Here is a 25000-nt window from a genome sequence, read left to right on the forward strand (position 1 = left end):
CAGACAGCTATAAGGACACACACATATGTGTGTGTGTATTATATATATATATATATATATATATATATATATATATATATATATATATATATATATATATATATATATATATATATATATATGGTGTTTTTTACTTAACACGATCTAGAGAACTTTAACCCAATCAGTCAATTAAAATTGCTTTATTGACAGTTTTATTCACTCTTGTTTTCTAAGTCTCCCATTGGTTTACAATATTTGTAATTGTTCAAGTTAAAATTCTTTTTCATTCATATAAAAATTCCTGTCAATTTTCGTTTCTGGGTATCATACTTTTGACTTATATTTTTTTAACAAATCTTCCACTTAAAGGCCTCTACAAAACCGTTTTTCTATAAAGTCTTCTCTCGTTATCTGCAGATACATTTTTCGACATTGCTTTTGAAAGTAATTGCTCAAATATAGAATATAACTACATGATAATTTAAAGTGACTACTCTGTGAAATTTGTGCTTTGAATGACTTTCAAACTTCCATCATAACACCAGTGCGTTAGCATTTTTTCGGTACGAAGCCATATCATTTCTTTTAAGTTTTTGAGGTTTTTAAAGACGACCCATCAGGGCCGAGTGATCATCTCCACCGCTAATTGCTTTCGCATTTTCTTTAATTTCACTTCGTAGTTGATTCTAATTTGAAACCAATCATAAGTCCTTTTATAATTTACATATCAAATATATGTTTTAATGTTGTTTATGTTTCTAAAATATTTTGTTTTAATGTTTCATTAATTCTTATATCGTTTATTTATTTCCTTATTTCCTTTCCTCACTGGGCTATTTTTTCCTGTTGGAGCCCTTGGGCTTATAGCATCTAGCTTTTCCAACTAGCTTAGCTAATAATAATAATAATAATAATGATAATAATAATAATAATGATAATTATAATAATAATAATAATGATAATAATAATATCCAAAAGCATTCCCTTTGCGTGCTAGACGTCTATACGTTTCTACTAGAAAGCCACCAGCTTTAATATATGAGTTCGCAGTACTGTAATATCTTTTCTTTTTTGCTAGTTGTAATAACAGACCATCACTGCCTCAAAGGAGAGGTGCTTTAAACGAAGTGGTAAAGTGTACATTGTACAATTCAAGTTTTGTCTTTGTGTCTTAAATGCATGAATTGAATATTTCCAAGAGCTCAACTGCACGAATCTGCCTAAGTTGATCATGGACGACGAATGGACTGCATGGTCCTAGCGCCGGGTCATATGACCCTAATTTTATAAATTAAATCAAAGAAAGAAAGGAATTGTACAATTAAAGATACCAACAGAATAAATCTGACGTCGATAGAATCTATGACTTTTTTTTTAGGTAACCCATTCTATACTCTCTCTCTCTCTCTCTCTCTCTCTCTCTCTCTCTCTCTCTCTCTGGACCAATAAAAGGAATGCGACAGACCGTAATCAAATCATAGGTGTAACGTTGCTATTCAAAACGAATTCAATGGAAAGGGGAAGGAGGAAAGAGGACTAAATAATATTTACTTACAGATTTTTATTTGATTTTACTCCTTATAAATCAAACTAATATAATCATACTGAAGTTTAGTTATTTTTTTAAATCAAAGACAACATAAAATGACGCTTGGCTTTAAAGCTTTTTATTTGACAGGCCGATATCAATACTGATATACATCGGGTGGTTTTAAACTTTCAGCTCCGTGCTTTTTTTTCCTCACTTTTTTTTTGGGGGGGAAGGGCATGGATACAATGCAAAGCTTTCATTTTTACGGATATCACTGTTTCAACACAAAAAGGCATGTTAGATGGGAGAAAACCCAGCTAAATTTATATAAAATGTCAACACTTTTTAAGTAAAAAGTTTCATCACTTAAGGAAAAAGGTGAGGCTGGAAATTAAAAGACTCAAATCACAATATGCCGGGAAAAAATTTAACTTCTGGTTTAGAATGAAAATATGAATAAAAATACAATAATTTTGAAGAATTGTATTGTTTTTTGATTTGGGACAAGAATATAATAAAAAAATATATTTGTAAGGAAAGGTTGGAAAAAGTGGTGTGTTGTAAATCAACAATACAAAATAGGTTGAATGACCAACAATGAAAAATTAACGCTGGTGATAATTCAAATGTTGTGTGATTAAGTTTTACTATATTTCATTTTTTATAGCGAGACTGTGATTTGAAAAAACAATGAATATAGATCCCCGTACTGAATTTTAATGGAAAATATAAAGATAATTGTTGAAGTTCGTTTATGTATATAAAAAGGCATACTGTGAATATATCATACATTCAATTGCTACAAAAATAGACGGATTACTCCTTATAAAGATTTCTACGTAAACATATAGTGATTAAAAGGTGTTTTTTACGCAATAAAAACTCGTATATATAATCTTGACGAACATTTTAAAAATTCAAGATAACTTTTAACTAAGTTGTAACATTAAATACGTTTGAACATCAGGTTGCAATAAAAATAATATTTTAGTATAAGACCTTGATAATTAACTTACGGTACCTTTCCACGTTATAGAAATAATATTAGCAAATTCAGTAAGATATCTTATTGATGTATATACTGTTATCCATTCAATTATTCAGCGGATGATACGTTTACTTATGAATTGTTCCGTAGTATCAATATTAGGCCATTATTGAACTCATATACTATATATATATATATATATATATATATATATATATATATATATATGCGTGTGTGTATACATATATATATATATATATATATATATATATACATATATATATATATATATACACACATACATATATATATATATATATATATATATATATATACATATATATATATATATATATATATATATATATTATATATATGTATATATATTATATATATATTATATATATATATATATATATATATATATATATATATATATATATATATATATATATATATATATATAAGGTTATGTGCAATCAACCCGTGAATGCTGTGCTCGATTAACGTTTGCCATACCATTGATCACTCCCAACCTCTCTTTCATCAGTTCAACTATGTGTGAATGGGATCATGAATCAAAGGCGTGGGCCTTGCAATCTCATGCATTAAAGATTTGCTCAACAGTTTAAATGAAAAGAGCTATTGTTGTATATTAATAGTAAGATAGAATAAACTTACGTAATCTGTACCTTACTGGTCAAGAGGACGAACAATCGTATTCCAAGGAAGAATGTAACTCGCTTCAATGTAAATTTATAAAAAATAAAAAAAATAAATAACGGAGCTTGGTGCGTGGTGTTCAGGTGTTACATCGTATTCGAAAATCAAAAATCAAAATTCAAAAGCAAGTAGTGCTATTGTATAGGTGGGAATATATATATATATATATATATATATATATATATATATATATATGTATATATATATGTATATATATGTATATATATATATATATATATGTATATATATATGTATATATATGTATATATATATATATATATATATATATATATATATATATATATATATATATATATATAGCCAATACAGGAAAAGTGACAAGACTTTATTGAAATTAGTACTTTCACGTTATTTTTGTCTTCATCGGAATAAAAATCAAGACGAAAGTAGGCTTACGAACTTCAATCAAATCTTTTCACTTTTCCTTTCGAAGGTATAATACACGCTTTATGATCGTCACGTTTCACCAGGTGTGATTTTTACACGTATGTATGTATGTATGTATGTATGTATGTATGTATGTATGTATATATATTAAAAGAAGTTTAAACAAAATAGACTTGCACCTTATCGGTGTAGTTCCGCCGTATGTCCTTTGCCGCAGATTTCCAACATCCATTTCCGGGGCATTACGTAATTTATGAGAAGCGTTTAAACTAATTTTGGTAATCATAACATAGGAAGTAGATTGCAAATTATTATAATTATCAAAAGAGACAGAGCTTCGAGGTATATCCAAAAGCATAGACATCCCGGAGTTCAAAGATCATGCACAGCCAAAAACCAGTAGTCCCTTGATAATCATCAGCAGTGCCAGTAACTGAAAACTGAATAATATTCAGTCTATATCATCAACAACTTAATTCCAGCTCGTAGATAACACCTAGCCAAGTTCAAAGAGCAAGAGATGAAAGGACTTGGTATTGTCTGCTGAGACAAAAGAGCATCAGAACATACACACACACACTAAAAGAGGAACGGAATTGTTTCCATAGGCTATTTCAAGGAAGGATTCATCTGGCTGAGTTCCGGCCTTGAAGTGTGTTTCTAGTTCGTTGTTCTAGGTCATGAAAAGTATGTTCTTGCGAAAGCTTCGAAGCAGACGAGCGTACTGCATTATTTCACGGTCTTGATAAACGGGTTGAACACAATGCACGGTGCTCCAAGACAGAAATCAGCCGAGATATCGAACCTTCGAGTGAAAAGTCTGTAAACAAGTAGGCGGTCTTTGAAGTACTAAAAGCCCCCAACTCCACCCCCGGTCTCCTCCCCTCGACCATTTCTTTTATTCATCTACCTGCCTCGCTCACTCATAAACATAGTTATTCATCGGATCATTGTTCGTGAAACGTTGTTTCAATAACAAACTGTTTACAATATACTTTACTATTCAGTTTACTTGTAAAGATGCGCGGCTAAAGATAGCACTATTCTCAACTTTGATTCATGCAGCTAAACCCCCTCATAATGGAGATTCAGAGCCGGGGTGCGTTGAATGTAAGCTTGGAATAAATCTTATTAACTGGAAAGGTAAACAATCTTATTCAACTACCAATTCATATTTTCGGCTTGATACGAAATCTTCTAATTTATCTTGACTTTTTTTTTTTTTCTATTTTTCGTTATTTGTCCTTTTTATCTTGCATATGTGTTATTTTAACTGCCTGATAACTAAGAAACTTTAAATGCCTCATCACTAATCCTATTGTTGATCCGCAAAGAACAAGATATATATTTCTTCTTCGTTGGTATGGAAAGACACAATAATGCTCATAATGATGGTGTTTGCTTCCATTTTTTCTTGTTTTTCGTTTTGATTTCGTAGAATGACAAATTATGAAAACGGATTAATAACCAAACCAAGCTCCAAAGCTACAATTCCATTGTTTAAAGGATTCCATCTTATGTTAGCTATTCAAACCACATTTCGACATGATTTTCACATTTGTCTCCATTTGTTAACACATCGCCAAACCTATATTTTGCGACCTTGTCGTAGGTGGTTATTTATTCTCATTGGAAAAGCACTTCCAACAGATACAGTCGGGATCAATGCAGTAGCTCGAACTTTTTCCCTTTTATTTTGTGTGTGTGCTTATATAGATTCCATTTTTTGTTTAGAAAATTCGTCATTTTAGTGATTAAAAGACCTCCATTTTATTCAACTTCTGAAAAACGAAGTCTTTCTGGCATCAAGCACTTAATGGAAATTTATTATAAGGGGATGTACTTCTTGTGTCGTAGGTTGATATGTCGTACAAGTGTTTGTAAATATTTATTCAAACAAAGTTTTATACTTAAGCTAGTTTCTCCTTTCTAAGAAAAGGAATAAGTGCAGCAGTTTTGCTGATAAAAAGGAAAAATTATCAAGTCCATAGAAGAGTATTTAATCTTAAATAGTTCTCAAGACTCGAAAAATCCCTAGAAAAAAGTCTCTTAGATTGAGCTAAAGTGCACACAAGTCGACTTACACCTCTCATATATATGGAAAATAAATCCGTCGTTACCGTATATTTTAAAACAAGGATGTCACTCAACATCCCACTTAATGACAAAAAAGAATAAATTTCATCGCCATCTCTCTGGAGGAGATAAATCCCTCTCTATCTCCAAGGAGGAATAGTGTTTGGGTTCGCTCCCAGTAGGCTTTTAATATGCAATGAGAACAGAGACAGCAGTACTTAACTGAGAGTTGATGCACTCTGCATCTGGTCGAGATTCTCAGAAGTTCCCAGATGTTTGTGTTCACAGGCCAACATTTGTTTGGCCTTTTCACATAGGGTTTTGTCTCGACGTTCCGTTTGTCGCATTCGGAATGTCATGTCTGTTTTTGGGCATAGTTTTGCTTAATTGACAAACGTTATTATTCAGTGGAAATGGAAAAAGATTAAGCTTCTCACATATTCTAAGATTATATCCAGTTTGATAAAAAGGGAAAAGCAGATAGGGTAATAAAAAACGTGTTTTGCATTGAGTTTTTATACAAATGGTTTATCAAATTTGGAGTGCCATATTTATTTTGGTATAGCTTTGCTCAATTAACAAACGATATTATTCAATTGGACGTAGAAAGCTTTTTACATATTCTAAGAATATATCAAGATTGATAGAAAATGAAAAGCAGATGTATCAAACAGGTGTTTTACCTCGAGTTTTTATACAAACGTTAAACAATAGTGATTGCTTATTGACTTTAACCGAAAACCGGTCGAACTTGGGTAACCAAATTTTTAAGTCAACAAATAACTTCACTTATTTACTAAGTCTCGGTAAGCATCAAAGACAAAGGGAGACGTGTTCTTTGTTCTCGTGTTATCATTATGCACCTTCTGTCCTCTCGAGAACCGAGAAGGGAACTTCTTCATTTACATCAAACGACTTCTATTTTACCAATTAAGATAGCGTTTATTCAGGTGCTGATTGAGTTAACAGAATGAACAGGTTCTCTTCTGAAAGCTCTTGTGAGTCAACATTTATTTCTTTTTCGTATTCTTTCATCGTCATTCCAAAGGAATGTGACGTGTCTAATTTTCTTAAATAGTTTCACGTCGACAATTCTGTTTCGTAGATATTTGTAAATGTAAAGGTATTTTCATTCTCATTTAGAAATATTTTGGAAATAAACTTGGTTTGCCTTTAGATGATTAATAATTTTTACAATATTTATATTTTTATATGAATATCTTCACTTATAGAAGGGACATTCTCCTCTCTCATAGAAATAGTGTTGTACATCTTTGCAACATTTCATTTTCAAAGATAATTCTTGATTTCTCCCCTCCCCAACATTTATTCCCTGGCTTCTTTACACAAAGCCTATTTCCTCCGGGGCAATTTTAGGGGACCCAGGACATCAGCTCTAATTTCACGAGCCTTCCAAAGTCGGAAGCCATTTGAATTATTTATATTCCTAAAATGGTGTCTTGGAGATTTCTACCCCGAATACCCTTTTCCACCTCTTCTTTAGCCCTTAAATGTGTCCCTTCGCTCTCCGTGGGGGAAGGAGTAAGAGAGGAGTGAGGAAGAAGGAAGAAAATAAGAGGCGACGATCTTGAAACCTCCAGAGAAGGTCATACTTCCACAGACTCATGCATACTTTAGCACCTTTTTCCGATAGATAGCGTGAGGAGACCTTTTCCCCTCATATTTTTGTGAGCTGTTATCCTTCAGCAATTTTTATTCTCTTCATGATAGGTGAGAGAGGAGATGAGCATGAGGGGACGACAGGTAGAGACAAGAGAAAATTGATTAATGATACATAGTTACTAATGTGTGCACATCTCACCTATATAATAAGGAGAGAGTGTCTGGTTTTATATATATATATATATATATATATATATATATATATATATAAATATATATATATATATATATATATATTTAAATGTGTGTGCATACAGTATATACATATATATATATATAATATATATATATATATATATATATATATATATATATATATATATATATATATATATATATATATTTATATATATATATATATATATATATATATATATATATATATATATATATATATATATATATATCCGGTCACGGTCAGTGGCATGGCCAAGCGTATGACTACACGATCTCCTCGTCTCAGTGGTAGGGGGAAGAGGAAGTAGCCATATCCTGCTAAGATGATTTGTAGTTAGGAAAGGGGGAGGGGGTGGGAAGGGTTGAGTATGCGTGCGTGCATATCGATCTAAATATTTAGATGCCATTTTTGACTGGCCACTTTAACTTGTAGTAAAATAAGTCATATAAGGAGTAATGCGATCCAACCGATGCTATTTCCCACAAACATCCGCTATGTTTTAGTCTTTCCTGCAAAAGCCATTGGCTGATGAACTACAGCGGGAGAGAAATTATTTAATCCCCGGTTCTGAAACCAACGAGGTTAAGTGTTAAAGCAGAAATCTCGTCCAAACTGCACTCGTAATGGTTTTGCATAGGTGGAAGCACTTGTATTTCGGCTCTACGGTCGCTAATTGCCAAAGGTCCTTTTTTCATTTTTGTTTGTTTTAGAACAGTTCATTCCTGCTGACAGAGAACTAACTGCCTCTGAAGAATGAGCATTGTTTCTATAAAGAGTAGTATTTATTTCATGAAATAAACTGTTGTAATTTCAGATATATATTGTTATCGAATTATAAATTGTTTCAATCTTTAGTCCACTACAATATTTCACCCAGTGTCTCTACTGATTCCGTTTCATGATCTAGTAATATCAAATAGTGACTAGATCTGAAGAGTGTTTTTAAGGAGAGAGGAGATCCTCCTTTAAAAAATAAAAAATAAAACATTTGGAGTGACAAATCCTTCCTTATAGCAAATGAGTTTTGGTGATAGAAAGTAGCATAGGAATTACGAACAGCCTTCTAATTAAACCAATTAAAAACAATGGCATCGCAATTGTTATGGTCATGGACGTAGAAAATATGACAAGAAGGAAATCTCAATAGAATTTTTGAGAAATATTCTCTCAATTTGTTTAGGATTTATACTGATTGGTAAAAATATGAGGTAGGATATATACAAACAGAATTGAATAGATTTCATAGCTTTAGATCATACGTACATAGATGTAAAGTTTTATCTCTTGACTCACTCAGCGGAGTATTTAGTGCAGTAGGTGGCGTTTGGCTGTACCCTCAGGCACATCAGATTCCTGGAAAACGAATAGCGGTTTGCAATTGCTCCCCTCGCTTTTCCAGGATCGCAAGCGCTGTCTGAAGTATTTCTAGTGGTTTAAAATACTGTTCGGTGGTAAGAAGGGGAATGTGTTGGATTGCTCATTGTCGGTCGTACTTTGGTAGGGGTTGTTTTCGTTATATATTGCCAGTAGAGATTTTTTGTTAAAATCATTGACAGGAATCGTTCCTTGTTTCTAATGAGAAAGTCGATTGCATTCTGATTACAATATTGCTGGATTTCAAACAACGCAGAGTCTCTGGAATGAAGAGCTGTATGATTTCCTTTTAAATGTTTGATTTTCATATAACCGTTCAGTGTATGTATATACAGTATATATATATATATATATATATATATATATATATATATATATATATATATATATATATATATATATATATATATGTGTATATATATAATGTGTGTATATATGTATATATATATGTATGTATATATATATATATATATATATATACTGTGTATGTATAAATGTGTGTATGTCTCTATTAAGAGAAATAATTTCTTTTTACGAGAGTTATTTAGTTTCATTTTATTGAATTCCCTGGTCCCTGAAATATACACTATAAACAGAGGTAATGCTAATCTCTTGTTTTCCCCAAAACTATCACAATAACAAATATTTGCCTCAAGTGAGACTCTACCTGCTAAAAAAACAAAGTTAAATCATCACATTTGTAAGAAAATTCAAGTTTTCTCTCAGAAATAAATGTAAATTTATTTTGCTATCAACTTATATCTTTTGTATGTAATTATGAAGAAATGTAACTTTATATAAAATTCTGTATTTGCAAATCAAAATTGGCTATGAAATTAGCTCTTCCAGGCGCCCTTTTTAATAAAGCCTTTAAATACAAGTCTGATGAAAAACATTTCTTAACTGTAAGTCAAAAGCCTGAAAAATCCTTTTGCTCCGCAGTAATTGATACCTTCAGTGCACCTCACATTGTGCACTGTACAGTTGACTGCAGTGTGATTTCGGCCCCAAGTTGCAATTTACTATGACCCCGTTACAGTTTCCTTCCTTCTATCTAGCTGTCCAAACTCTTCTAAATTTTACCTCGGTGGAAAAGCTGTTTTTTTCCCCTGTTGCATCAGGGCGGTGAAAGGCCTTCCAGGCACAATGCCTGGCTATACAGCCCAAATTTATAAATCCAATCCAATATTGCAGTGTAAGACATACTGAGACAATAATGTCATTTGTTACTTATAAATCATTCCATGAAAATTCCTTATAATCCATCTAGGATTAGGTGTGACTTATGAATTTAGTTGGCTTTACTTGTAAAAGAGATTAGACTAGCAATCACAAATCAAGTTAACCTGTTGTGAATCACCTTTTGGTAAATCGAATGTTAAAATGTTATTTGGATATCTATTTGGTATTGATAATTCAGATTAAAAGTGTCAGCATCAGCATGAATATCAGAATTAAACTGATGTGTAATTCATGACTGCTGTGTTAATTCGTGTCGTTTTTTAAAGCATCTATAGTTAATCTGCTGAGTACAGACATGCATACTTTACTTGCGTACATTCTTCGAAGGAAAAAAAATTCGGATTTTCATTACTTTATTATTATTATCATTATTATTAACAGCTAAGCTACAACCCTAGTTGGAAAAGCAGGATGCTATAATCCCAAGGGCTTCAGCAGGGAAAAATAGCCCAGTGAGGAAATAAAATGAAGAAATAGATAAATTACTTGAGAAGCAGTGAATAATTAATTTAAAATATATTAAGAACAGTAACAACATTAAAATAAATCTGTCATATATAAACTATAATGAAAAACTTATATCAGGCTGTTTAACATGTTAAATAAAAAAGAAAAAAAAAAAAACATTCGCAGAACCAAACAGTGAAGATTCAAAGTCAAAGGTCATAAGGTTTCATGATGCTCTCTTTACCCTTGACTTGAAATTAGGTCGTAATGGTGATAACAGCAGACGGGGCGTGTGTAGGAGTCATGGAGCTATGTATCCACTTTCTTGTGTGTTTTGCAGAGTGAGAAGGGTGAGAGGGAAGAGCGAAAGAAGAGAAAGGTGGGAGGGTGTTAAGAGCTTAAAGGGGTCCACATCTGTAGGGGAGGATTAAGGCATTACCCTTCTGGTTGTAAGGTTGCCAGGGATTGGAAGACTTTCAATTTCCATTTTGTGTATAGATAAAAGCTATTCTTTTTTTACACGTTTGAGATGGTAGTTATTAAATTATCATGCTCGAACAATGAACAATAACTTGAAATATTACTGGCAGACTGATTACACTGTTTCTCCTAATTTATTTCAAGCTTTGGACTAATGTTATTCACACATTAAGACTTGCATCCAAATTCACTTACAACATATCTCTAAATTAAAAGACAAATTGACTGATTGCAAAGCGACTTCCCATTAATTATTTATAGTTAACAATTAGAATTTCATCTTTTATCAACATAACCGAGGGTTTGCAAATGCGGTGGTAGGATAAAACCAGTTTGCAACATTCTCGTTCCTAAATACTAGATTTGATGTAAGTTATGTAGGTTATATAATAATAGCTTTTGATAACATTGGCATGCATTGAACAATAATACCCAAATTGTGCAGTTCTAGTTTAATCAAAAAGCAAAATAGAGGATTATTAGTAAGTGTTATCCAAAAAAGGAAGACCAATTTGTGGTTGAGCAACATTATTTTGCGAAATTGGTGCATGCCATTTCCTTTGCAAAGAATTGAACAAAACGAAATAACATTACGTCTTGCATTCTGTTATCTCCCCCGCCTTACTACAACGTAAATTCCGCAGGCACAGCTCCATAATGTTTCCCATCTGTCGTACAGTTAGATTCAAGCAATTTCAGGGAATCTTATTGGACGTATGCACGTGTTCTGCGTACTGCTGAATCTGTTATAAGATTTGATCAGAAAAAATTGAGCATTCAGTTTGCTTCTTTATACTCGAGGTCACCTCCCTCCCAGTCCTTATGTTATGTATCCTGTTCCGTTTTTCCATTTTAATCTAGATTTAAAAGTAACTTTTAGTTGACGTTTTTATTTACTCTCAAGCGAATCATGATACTTGGCTGCTTAAGTTTTTCAATAAACAAATACACTAGATGTGTATTTCAACATTTCTAATCCTTGATTCACATGGATATAAAATGTTCTCGCCGATCCAGGTGTGTTAATATAGATTTCGAAATTACCACCAACCTATAACATTCCTACCGACGGCCATCAGCTGCACTCTTGGCAGTGCTTTCAAAAACATTTCACTACTGAATATGTACAATATGACCTCTTTCACAAAAGTATAAATGGTGCTGATAACAGTTTCAGATCAATTTTATGAGTCTGGACCCTAGAATGATGGTGTTCGGGAGTCATTTGAACTGTAATTTTGCAATATTTCAGTTGCAGACTTCTTATTTACTTGCAAATGCTGGTTGCAAAGCGTTCACCAATAATCAGATAAACTAAGCGATGTTTGTAACATATTATATGCTAATTCAATATAAATCCAAGATCTTTTCTCGGCCCACTAATGTCAACGATTGACTTTTAGTTTTTCAATCTCTTTTGTAGCTACATATCGATGTCTGGTGCGCATTCAAGAGTCGGTTTATACTTTGCATTGCTAATTTAATTCAAACTTGATTTTAACTTTTTGCTATTATTAAAATTTTCTTGTAGGTACACAATTCGTATTTGTTAACAAAAATGTGCTAAAGAGAAGTTAATATTTTAATTGCTTTACATTCCACCAATACTTTTTTTAAATGACCCTTGCCTTCAGTAATATTGAAACCCTATTTCAAAATCGAGGCTAAAGGTGTTTTAATACTTTGAAAGTTCTGTATCATGGTCTTCCACTGTCTTGAGTTAGAGTTCTCTTGTTTGAGGGTACACTCGAGCACTCTGTTCTATCTAGTCTCTCTTCCTCTTGTTTTGTCAAAGTTTTTATAGTTTATATAGGAAATATTTATTTTGTTGTTGTTACTATTCTTAAAATATTTTATTTTTCCTTATTTCCTTTCCTCACTGGGCTATTTTTCCTGTTGGGACCCCTGGGCTTGTAGCATCCTGCTTTTCCAACTTGGGTTGTAGCTTAGAATTTAATAATAATAATAATAATAATAATAATAATAATAATAATAATAATAATAATAATAATAATAAGAATACTCCACACACAAAAACACTATTTAAAACCAAACAATAAGCCTGTATTTTGTCTAAAACCAAACAATAAGCCTGTATTTTGTCGATCAGCATCCATCTCGTGTAACGCATTCCCACTGTCATCTCTCCAGTGGAGATAATCAATAAGTGGATCTCCATTCAGCCAGAGACTCTCTTATTATCTGTATAATCATCCATGCTATTTCACACCCTCTTGCGTCATCCTTGCAACACCAGAACCAACGAGGAAAAAAAATCTTGAACGTATGAATTAAACGTCCCCTTCCAGCCTTTATCCAACCGTGAAGAGATGTCGCAGGTAATAGCAATATTGAAGTAAAACTCCCCCCCCCCCCCTCTCTCTCTCTCTCTCTCTCTCTCTCTCTCTCTCTCTCTCTCTCTCTCTCTCTCTCTCTCTCTCTCTCATTCCGTCCCCTTGCCAATTTATTAGTGTTCTTAAATACGTTACGGGAAGGAATAAATCTTGTCCATGGGATTCCAGGATTCCATCGAAAGCTCCTCGAAGTTTTGAATAATTTTCTCGTTTGTGTTTGGATATGTGTCGTGACTTCGTTTCAAAATATATTCAGTTACACAGTATAGCTTGTTTTTAGTTTTTTTTTTTTTTGGGGGGGGGGTGTACTGATCAAATTTTGATGCCTGGTGCCATTTATTTATTCGTTTCGTGTATATAGGAAATGACTTGAAAATCATTTATTAGGTGATCCGTCCTTTTTGTATCATAAATTACAGTGCTGTAGAAAGTTTTTTTTTTTTATTTTTATTTTTTTTATGATGGCCATAAGTAGAATGAAATACGTGTTGGGCTTATTAAAAATAACATCAGCCACTGGTCGTGTTTCAAAGTCGATTTTAGGTTATAAAAAAATTATTTTATTTCAATATGTTTTTTGTTTTCTTTTTCGTGTATATTTGTCATCCTAGAAACAAAAAACTTTCGGCCTATTCATGGTATGTTCTATTTTTTCTTACATAAAAGGAGACGCAGAAGTTTTTCAAACTTTTGCTTCTAAAGTTGATGCCATTAAGCGACTTTACTTATTGCTTGCTTTTGAATAATTTTATAAGTTTTATATCTTTTTATCATTGATATGAACTTCCTTATATTAGATTTTATGTTGATCTTCTTTACCTTCTCAGTTATAAAATTTAGAACAACAAATTCCTTTTGTGAATATTACAAAAATATTCAACTCATTTTATTATTATTATTATTATTATTATTATTATTATTATTATTATTGTTGTTGTTGTTGTTGAAAAAGTTGGAAAAGCAAGATGCTATAAGCCCAAGGGCTCCAACAGGGAAAAATAACCCAGTGAGGAAAGGAAATTAATAAAATATATGAGAAGTAATTAACAATTAAAATAGAATATAAGAACAGTAACACTATTAAAACAGATCTTTCATATATAAACTATAAAAAGAGCCTTATGTCAGCCTGATCAACATAAAAACATATAAGAACACTAACACTATTAAAACAGATCTTTCATATATAAACTATAAAAGGAGACTTATGTCAGTCTGTTCAACATAGAAACATTTGCTGCAAGTTTGAACTTTTGAAACTCTAACAATTCAACTACCCGATTAGGAAGATCCTTTCACAACTTAGTCACAGTTGGCATAAAACTTATAGAATACTGTGTAGTATTGAGCCTCGTGATGTAGAAAGCCTGACTATTATAATTAACTGCATACCTAGTATTACTCACAGGAAGATACTGTCAGGGAAGATCTGAATGTACAGAATGGTCAGAATTATGAAAAAAAAAATTATGAAACATGTATAAAGAACTAATTTAACGACGGTGCCAGAGATTAATATCTTGATCAGGAATAAGAAATTTCTTAGACTGCAAGTAATTGTCCAACAAATTAAGATGAAAATCAACAGCTGAAGGCCAGACAGGAGAATAACACTTAAAACTTCTTCAGAATGGATAGATCACCGAAAATCTTAAAGAACTTTCTCTTAATAAGCCATTATGTTTTGTGCAATTGAAGAATTCACAGACCTAATGAGTTTCTCAAAAGTAAACTTGCTGTCGAGAATCACACCTAAAATTTTAAAAGAGTCATATAGAGTTAAAGAAAAATTTTCAATGATGAGATCCGAAAGTTCAGGATTTACTGTACTTGACCTTCTTACAATCATACTTTGAGGTTTGTTAGGATTCAACTTCTTGCCCCATAATTTGCACCATGCGCTAATTATAGCGAGATCTCTATTAAGGGGTTCAGCAACCCCAGATCTACATTCAAGAGATGGAATTGATGCAAAGAGAGTGGCATCATTTTCATATTCAACGAGCTTGTTTTTTAGGCCAAACCACATATCATTTGTATATAGTATGAAAAGTAATGGGCCAAGAACACTGCCCTAAGGAACACCATACATCACATTTCAATACTCACTATGGTGTCCATTAACGACATTTGTATTTTCCGCTTCTTAAATTATAAGGAAATGCTCCAAACATTCATTTTGTTTCTTATCCGCTTTGTTTCGAATGATTTACTGTATGTTTATTTTTATAATCTTATAATCCAGTCTTCTTTTCTAATTTGTCTTTGGTTAAGAACCGTATTTTTAGAACTACTTTCCTGAGTATAGTTTGTTCTACGTAAAACAATGTCTCCTTCAAAATCTCATTATTTTATCTCCGATGATTCTAGCACTAACACAATTTTGTCAAGACAATATATATATATATATATATATATATATATATATATATATATATATATATATATATATATATATATATATAAATATCCTGTGCCCAATACCTCTTCATTTAATGTATACTGTTCTTCATAATAGGGAAATAAAGCAACACGTCCATTAATATTGTTATTTGTATCGTTATAGGTATGAACTCGAGTCACCAATATTATATAAAAAGACAGTAATTTTCCCTACGACAAACTTCATATGATCTTTATATTCCTAATGTCCATTACATGTAAGGAGCTGGATTTGGAGAGTATTAATTTCTGATTCGTGTCAAAGCTGAAAGAAAAATTTCTGGTTAATTATTGCATTTATTCTCGACTTTGCCTAGATGTCGATTCACATATGTTGAACACCTCGGGGACTTATTTCAGATACTTCCATTAATTATTGAGAAAAGAACGTACCCATGTACACACAAATGAACATATATTTATGTATATATATGCCGGTATATATATATATATATATATGTGTGTGTGTGTGTGTGTGTGTGTGTGTGTGTGCATATGTATGTATGTATGGGTGCGTTTGTGTCTGTTCGCTTGTCTGTAACACAGATGTGAAGACAAATATTTGAGAAGAACAAATTTGAAATTGAACAACTCAAATCATTCAAGCATATACCTACGAAGAAGATATAAATATTGATAAAGTAAATACAAGGTTCTGCAGTACTTTGAAAAAAAAAAACACGTACACAATAATGGAAGGAAAATGGCATTAGATGAAATCGGAGAAAAAGTCATATCTTGAAGAAACCACCGAAGAGCCTCCAACTTGCAATTGGGAAAATGCATTTTTTGCTGCTACAGACGTATCATGATATGATAGATATAAGGCATGCAATCGTGTGATGTCTAGAGGAGGAGTCACTCCCAGAGAGAGAGAGAGAGAGAGAGAGAGAGAGAGAGAGAGAGAGAGAGAGAGAGAGAGAGAGAGAGAGAGAGAGAGTCCAAGAACAGTCAGGAGAATTTCCGCTAATGAATTCGCTGTAACTTTTCTTTTCACTTCCCCCTTCTGCTCTTTCCAACCCATACATCGATGAATAGGAAGAGGAAAAAATGCGAAAGAGAAAAGAAAGGTAGGGGAGAGTCATAAAAAGAACAAACAACCCCGAAAAAGAAGGTATTTGGTGGAGGGTGGGGGGAACATATGCCGAGAGAGGTAAAATGAAAGGATATATCGAAGGCAGAAGACACAGAAAAGAAATGAAAGTAATCTCGTCCGTTTTCCATTTTAATAGCAATGTTCTGTTTCAACTTATTACTTATCCTTAATCTTTTTTTAATCATTTATTTATGTATCATATCTATCTATGAACAACAAATGCAGCCGTTTCTAGTACACTGCAGGACAAAGGCCTCATATGTATCCTTAGTCAATATATATATATATATATATATATATATATATATATATATATATATATATATATATATATATATATATTCTTTTTTGCCTTTCCAGTGAAATATGACATATATATTTATTCATGTTTGTTTTGTGTACAAGATATCTCATAAATAGTTGATACAGATTGATTCAGTGTTTTGGAGGAATGCTTTATGTGCCAGGAGCAGTTTAATGAGATTTTGAAATATATCTGGATCTTAAAGCAAATCTGGAGAGTGTCTATAATTTTCTTTATTTAGCTTGTCGTTGATGGAGGCATATGCCCTTGTCGTGTTTTCTGGCTTTAGTTATAACGAACTTCTTTACAACAATCGTCTCTACTTCTGCAAAAGCATCGAGCGTCCGCGATAAATATTATTTTGGGTTCCCCTCTTTATTAGATTATAGGTGGTTAGCATCTTTCGCTCATAAATAAGATCATTCTTTTAGTTTTATAGCTTCATTACACCCTGGTTGCTCGGACTCAGAAGGGGAACTCGGAATTTTAATTTCGCGGTAAATCGAGGGGCAATTATGATGACCTTTTTATTAGACATGTATCTTTTTCTGTTCTTGAGAAAGCTTATCATACAAGTAGTTACTCTTCAACGGTCAATAGATATTCTATTTTAACAGTGGATGATTAAGTGTTCTTGTTCTATATTTCGTTATCAAGAGACTATTAGGATGTTATTAACCGTTCATTTGGTGCTCAGTAGAATGGCATTTTACTCCAGAGGGCTAAATAATACATTTCTATTTTATTCATGTGGGGGAATTGAGAGGCTCTATAAGTTCATGTTGTTTTCCCTTTTTTTTTTCAAAGACATTCTTCATCTAATTGGTTATTAAGGGAGAAAGCTCTTAATCTATAGACATAAAATAGCAAGTTCCCAAAGCGAAAACAACCCAGGCACATGTAGTAAGGGTAAGTCTTTTTAGTGTTTATTTCAGGCCTTATTTTTACCCATTGCCACCTACTTAAAAAACCTCAGGTCTATTGGAAGTTCATTAAGCACTGATCTTGTGGATAAAGTTGCTATATCCATCGGGAATTTGAGTGTACTTATGCCAAGTCAAAATTCGGTATTTAATGCTTTGAGAAATCTAGGATATCTAGGAGGAAGTAGTTTTTATTATTATTAACTTTGTCATATACACTTATGATGGATTTTTTTTTCGCTCCAGACAAAAAAAAATTCTTACAACACATGCAGTACGTTCATATATCATCATCATCATCATCATCATCGCTAGCTGTTACTAGTCCACTGCAGAACAAAGGCCTCAGATATGTCCTTCTACTTGCGTCTGTTAATGGTCTTTCTGTGCCAGTCCACGTCCGCAAACTTTCTTAGTTCGTCAATCCATCGTTTTCTTTTCCTTCTCCTGTTTTTTTATAATGTCTAGGGACCCATTCTGTTACTCTTAATGTTCATTTATTGTCTGCCATTCTCATTATATGTCATTCCCATGTCCATTTTTTTTTCTTACTTTAGTTTGCTCTCGTATCAATGTTGCTCTTTTTATTTCTACTAGTGTTATTCCCATCATTATTCTTTCCCTAGCTCTTTGAGTTGTAATTAGCTTATGTTCCAAGAATTTAGTAAGGCTCCAATTTTCTGATGTATAAGATAATACTGGTAGGACCATCTAATTAAATACTTTTCTGTTTAGAGAAAGTGGCATTCTCTCCATAATCTCTCTCTCTCTCTCTCTCTCTCTCTCTCTCTCTCTCTCTCTCTCTCTCTCTCTCTCTCTCTCTCTCTCTTTTTTTTTTTTTTTTTTTTTTTTTTTTTTTTTTTTTTTTTTTTTTTTTTTTTTTTTTTTTTTACCAAATGTCCATCCTATACTTATCCTTCTTTTAATTTCGGCCTTGTGTCCTGGGGAAACCCTTACTGTCTGTCCTAAGGGCGTATATTCATCAACAATCTTTAGAGATTCGTCCATAACTCTTATTTGTTATCTCTGCATTTTCATTGAACATTATCTTAGTTTTACTCATATTCATTTTCAGTCCTACATTCCTGCTTTCTCCGGTAAAATCTTCTATCGTCTTTTGTAATTCCTCTCATGATTCACTTAACACAAAACTGTCATATGCAAATCTTAAGTAGTTAAGGTATTCCCCATTAATATTAATTCCTACATTTTCCAAATCTGAATTCTTAAAACTTCTTCTAGGCATGCGGTGAATAGTTTAGGAGAGATGGGGTCTCCCTGTCTAACTCCTTTCTCAATAGGAATTTCCTCCTTATTTTTATGTAGTTTTAGGATTGTTGTAGTTCCTGTATAGATATCTTCAAGAGTTCTAGCATAAGATTCTTCTTTTCCTTGTTTTTGCAGGGCTTTTTTATACGCACACATTATATATATATATATATATATATATATATATATATATATATATATATATACACATATATATACTGTATATATATATATGTGTGTGTATGTGTGTTTGCGTATGTGTGTGGGTGTATGTGTAAGCTAAATCTTAAAAAGAAATAAAAAGAAGTTTCATGGAAAGAGGAAGGAAAAGAAAAGCGCAATTGAGATATGTAAATCCTCTATTTAAAAACTTCGTACATTACTTATAACTTTTCCTATATGCATCTTTCTTTGGGCAGTAAGGTTAGAGCATATGCGAAAATTCGAGAGTAAAGACATAAAAGTTCTGAGCGTAAAGGCATTCAAATGCTCAAGTTACACTACTTATAGAATTATGGAGAACCAAGAATGTTTTGACTTTGTTTTTTGACTGAGGCCTTTCTTTCTTTGCTTAGTTTTTCTCCTTTAACATTCCGTCCATAACAATCTCATAATGAAAAAATGTAATTATGTTATATCAATTGAAATGGAGTGATTCCATTTATGAAGCGGAGTAGGATCGCACCCCCTTGGTTAGCCTTCTACTTCACCTCCGTTCTCGTTTCATTTCTTCTATATTGTTGTCCAATCTCTGTAACATTTACCTCGCATTGCAGCTTCACTCAAACCCCGCTCCCCCACCCCCACCCCCTGCTCCCCGATGCTGAATGGCCTCCGTAACCCTAGCACCGGGTCATATCTCCCATATTCAAAAATGTTATCCACTTAATTAATGATTAAATTTTAATTACACTGCAATAAAATGAAACTAGTTCTGACCATGATATACGAAAGATCATACAGTACAACTACCTTTAAATAACCGTCGTTTGATATAAATTTTCTTTTACCCTACTCACGGGAAAAAAAATATTTATAATATTTTTCTAGTTATAAGATATAGACATAGATTTATAGCTTATACTTTGCATTGACGACGAAGTAACACATTCGTCTCCCAAGTTTATTTTTATTCCAGTCGAGCAATAGTCATAAAGTTGGGGCTTACAGTGTCAAGTCTTATCAGTGATGATCGTCCTTGTGCGCTTGCTTTTGAGCTATATAAATGTATATCAGATAAGGGAGAAAAGTCGGAGGCTTGATATCAAACTGTTCTGGGGAATTGTGTGATTACTGTAAGGAAAGAGGTTTGGTTTATGTTGTTTAATTTCAATTAATGACCAAATTCATGGCGAATGATTTCCTAAGATACTGACTGATGTAAATTATGGAAAGAAGTTCTCAATTTGAATTATATACAAATTGTATCTCGCGTTAAGAAATTCGTTTAGATACTCTTCTAAATTGATATGTAAAACTACAGTAGATACATTCTCCCCTTCGTTGACATGTTTGATGGACGGAATCTTAACTTCCGTCTAAATTCAGTTGTTAAGCACTCTAGGAGTCTTTTAAAGTTGTTATGAGTTTCTTATTATTATTGATAAGTCTTTTCGGTTCAAAAAATTTAAAAATACATCCTGCATGAAATAGATTTCTCTAAATAAAGAGACATATGGGCTTGATTTTTTATAGTAGAATTACTATTTATTAAGCAAGCAGCCCTGTTTGATATTGGTCATGTAGTCAACCATTAAAATATGTAATAAAATGTACTTAGATTAGATTATGAAAGAAACTTAGTGGATATTTCACTTTTTTGTGATTGATGATAACAATAATTTACTGATTCATTTCGGGTAAACAACATAAAGTAAACCATTTATGTCGCAGGAGTTTTCATGATTTGGCATGTAAGAAGGCCAAGACTGAAAAACCATTAGTTTGGTGTTATTTCATTTGCACAAACACAAAAATGTGCATTTGCAAATTAGCAAACGTCAGAATGTGAAACGCACGAATTCAAAATGACATTTATGAATACTAAAAGCTGTATGTTCGTTTGACTGATTCAAATGTCATTTGATAAAAAATTTTGTAGAAAATTTGCTGAAATACATTTAATTCGTTTACATATTACTCTGAACAATAGAGGTAAACATCTCTCTCTCTCTCTCTCTCTCTCTCTCTCTCTCTCTCTCTCTCTCTCTCTCTCTCTCTCATAAGGGAAAGTAAGAAGTAAAGCAAATAGACTCGTCACACGCTTCCGGTTTCCCCAGTAATAAGAAAAGGGATTTCAAGAAAAACGAGTTGGATTTCCACGCGACCTTTACTTTTTCTCTCTTCTTGTAAGCGGATTGAGTCGTCTAAAAAATCTTTAAACTCTTTGAAGGGAATCCACAACCATATCATCTCAAAACCTTCCCTTTGACAGATAAACTCTCTCTCTCTCTCTCTCTCTCTCTCTCTCTCTCTCTCTCTCTCTCTCTCTCTCTCTCTCTCTCTCTCTCTGTTTCTAGATTAATTCTAATCTTTATAACATTGCACATCAACCTCTAGATGTCCTTAGAAAGGGAATATTTTTTTCTGATTTGAATAGGCTTCGTGAACTTTAAGTTTTAATATTTATGACGAATCAAAAGTATTTTTCGGCTTTCTAACCAGAGAAAGGGGAAAATATTCATGCCAATATTCAAGTAATGAAGAGTGTCGTATAAAAAATCTTAATTTAATTCGTTAGAGAGAAAACAAATAACTTTGATTTGATTATAAAGCAGAAAAGGGGAAAATTTACGAAGGAAGAACGGGTGTATACGTGTGGCAGGATCTCCATTTAACTTTTCCTCTTTATTTTTCGAAGTTGAGTAACTTGATAATTGTTAAGAAGAAATTTAAGTTAAAATTGAAAGGATAATAAGTAGTTGTAAATCTCCACCAATATTGTAATTATTGTTACTCATTTTTCTTTTATTTCTTATTTCTTGCGTGGTTATTAGGAAGTGATAAGCATCTTAACCAAAATTTTTTGCATTACTGAATTTCTTTTATAAATTGCTATGTTTATTTTTCTCCAGATATACATAAATGATAATCATAAAAAGAAATTGTGACCTGAAATATAGTGAATCTTGAAAAAGAACCGAGATTTATTCATCCGTTTTTACGTATTACCATTTGCAGACAGACACTCATAGACTAAGGAAATAATAATTTGAAATTGGCATGAAATCCGCATCCCTATCCTAAGAACCACTGTATAAAAACTTGAAAAAAAGCCTTTAGGAGTCGTGTGTGAGCTGCAATGAGTCATAATTCCGTCATATAGATTAAGACAGTGTGAAGTAAGTTATCAACGCCATTAAGAATATATTGTTAATTGACTTCGGTAAATATGCGAAATGGGTTCTGCAAATTTTGGAGAATTGAAATAAGAATGATTTTAAGTGCAGTGAAATCATCATTATATCTTATTGCGCTAACATTATATCCTCTGCATAGCGGCCTGATTACATTCGTAGAGGTTCAAATCTGAAGATTGGCCCCTGTGCAGTGAAATGACAAATACAAACATAGTGTTGGTTTATTGTAACAACTCTTTCAATAAAACTATTTCGATAAAGTGGGATCAGTATATATTATGAATGTTGGAGAAAATTTCATGGTAAAGGGAAATTACTGAGAAAATTTATGAGTACTGCTTTTATAATCGTTATAACTAGTCATTTTTTTTAGCGAGGCAGATTTGCACCGACTCGCAGCGGTGCCCTATTCGCTCGGAAAAGTTTCTTGATCACTGATTGGTTAGAATTATCTTGTCCAACCAATCAGCGATCAGGAAACTTTTCAGAGCTAAAAGGGCACCGCTGCGAGTCTCTGCAAATCTGCCTCGCTAAAAAGAATTGACTATAATTATTATTATTATTATTGTTATTATTATTATTATTATTATTATTATTATTATAAATATTATTATTATTATTATAAATATTATTATTATTATGGTGATGATGACGATTATTATTATTATTATTATTATTATTATTATTATTATTATTAGTTGCTGCAGTCTTCTTAAAGAAATTATTATAATAAATGCCAAATTTTATAGCATCTGTTAAATAAAAAAAACATCCAATGTATTTCTGTTTTATTTCGACCAGGTATCATGGATCCGCCAGAGGGATCTCCACATCTTAACGGTGGGGCGATACACTTACACCACGGATCAGAGATACGAAGTGATCCACTCACAGGGATCCAAGGACTGGATCCTGAAAATCAAGTACGCCCAGGTTCGAGATTCCGGTAAATACGAGTGCCAGGTGTCCACGAAACCCGTCCTCTCTTACATCGTTGAGCTTAATATTTACGGTAAGTGGGCTGTTCTTTGTTTATTTGTTTGTTTATTTCGAAGGGTAAAGGACGTTAGTGTGATGTTTATCTATTTGAATGTGCGAGGCCAGTATTAATAAGGGTTATTTTCGAAATCCTTTTACGAAATCCAATACCATTTCATCCAAAGTATCTCGTCTCTATAGGGTTAAAGGATCCGAGTTATAATTGGATTTTGATCAGGTTCGTCGTAAAGTGTAATCTGTTTTGTGCCTTTGATATAAATATAAATATTAGTCTTAAGCTAAATATAGATATTGGTCTTGAGATTAACTGAGTAGAGAAACGAAGAAGCAATAATTAAAACGTGAGCTTATATAAAATTCAGCTCTTCTTTCTTGAAAATCATAATTATTATCCGCTTAGACTCCTCACATTGAAGCTAAGATTAATAAGGTTCTAGGACAAAAAATTCATAACTAGTAATCTTTTTTTATTTTTTGTATCTTCCCTAATAGGTATTAATCAATATGTCTATTTTTTGTTGTATTAGAATAAAAAAGAAAGAAGAAAAGCACCAGTTGTGCACCTTTCATGCAATATTGTTTTGAGGGATAACTTTTAGGGGTTCAACATTTCATGAAGACGGGGATTACAATTTTGCCCAAGTCCTTTGATATTCACAGCATAAATACTAGTTTTGCATTTTCCATTTTTTTTTTCGGTTTTCTGTTATTACTTTGAACGTCCTTCTCTTGATCTGGAGGGGATTTTAATCTATTCCTTTTCTTCATCTTAAAGAAAATGTCCTCGAATATTGGAATATTGTATATAAAGATTTTTTTATGAAGGAGTTGCTAATGAATATACTTTAGATTGGATTTCATTATACTTTCTTATATACATAAAGAAACGTAGATATACTATATATATATATATATATATATATATATATATATGTGTGTGTGTGTGTGTGTGTGTATATATATATATATATATATATATGTGTGTGTGTATATATATATATATATATATATATATATATATATATATATATATATATATATATATATACAGAGAGAGAGAGAGAGAGAGAGAGAGAGAGAGAGAGAGAGAGAGAGAGAGAGAGAGAGAGAGAGAGAGAGAGAGAGAGAGAGAGAGAGAGAGA

At 32.3% G+C, this 25000-nt stretch overlaps 1 protein-coding gene across 2 annotated transcripts in view; it reads left to right on the forward strand.

Annotated features, from left to right (window-relative positions):
• LOC137654243 (zwei Ig domain protein zig-8-like) overlaps positions 1 to 25000 on the forward strand; it is a 690582-nt gene that overhangs the window by 569144 nt on the left and 96438 nt on the right. For both annotated transcript variants that reach the window (XM_068387873.1, XM_068387872.1), the window contains one exon: positions 23661 to 23871. In XM_068387873.1, coding sequence (XP_068243974.1) covers positions 23661 to 23871 — 211 coding nt within the window. The remainder of the gene's footprint in view (positions 1 to 23660; positions 23872 to 25000) is intronic.

Source organism: Palaemon carinicauda, chromosome 15 (assembly GCF_036898095.1).
Source record: "Palaemon carinicauda isolate YSFRI2023 chromosome 15, ASM3689809v2, whole genome shotgun sequence".
NCBI lineage: Eukaryota > Metazoa > Arthropoda > Malacostraca > Decapoda > Palaemonidae > Palaemon > Palaemon carinicauda.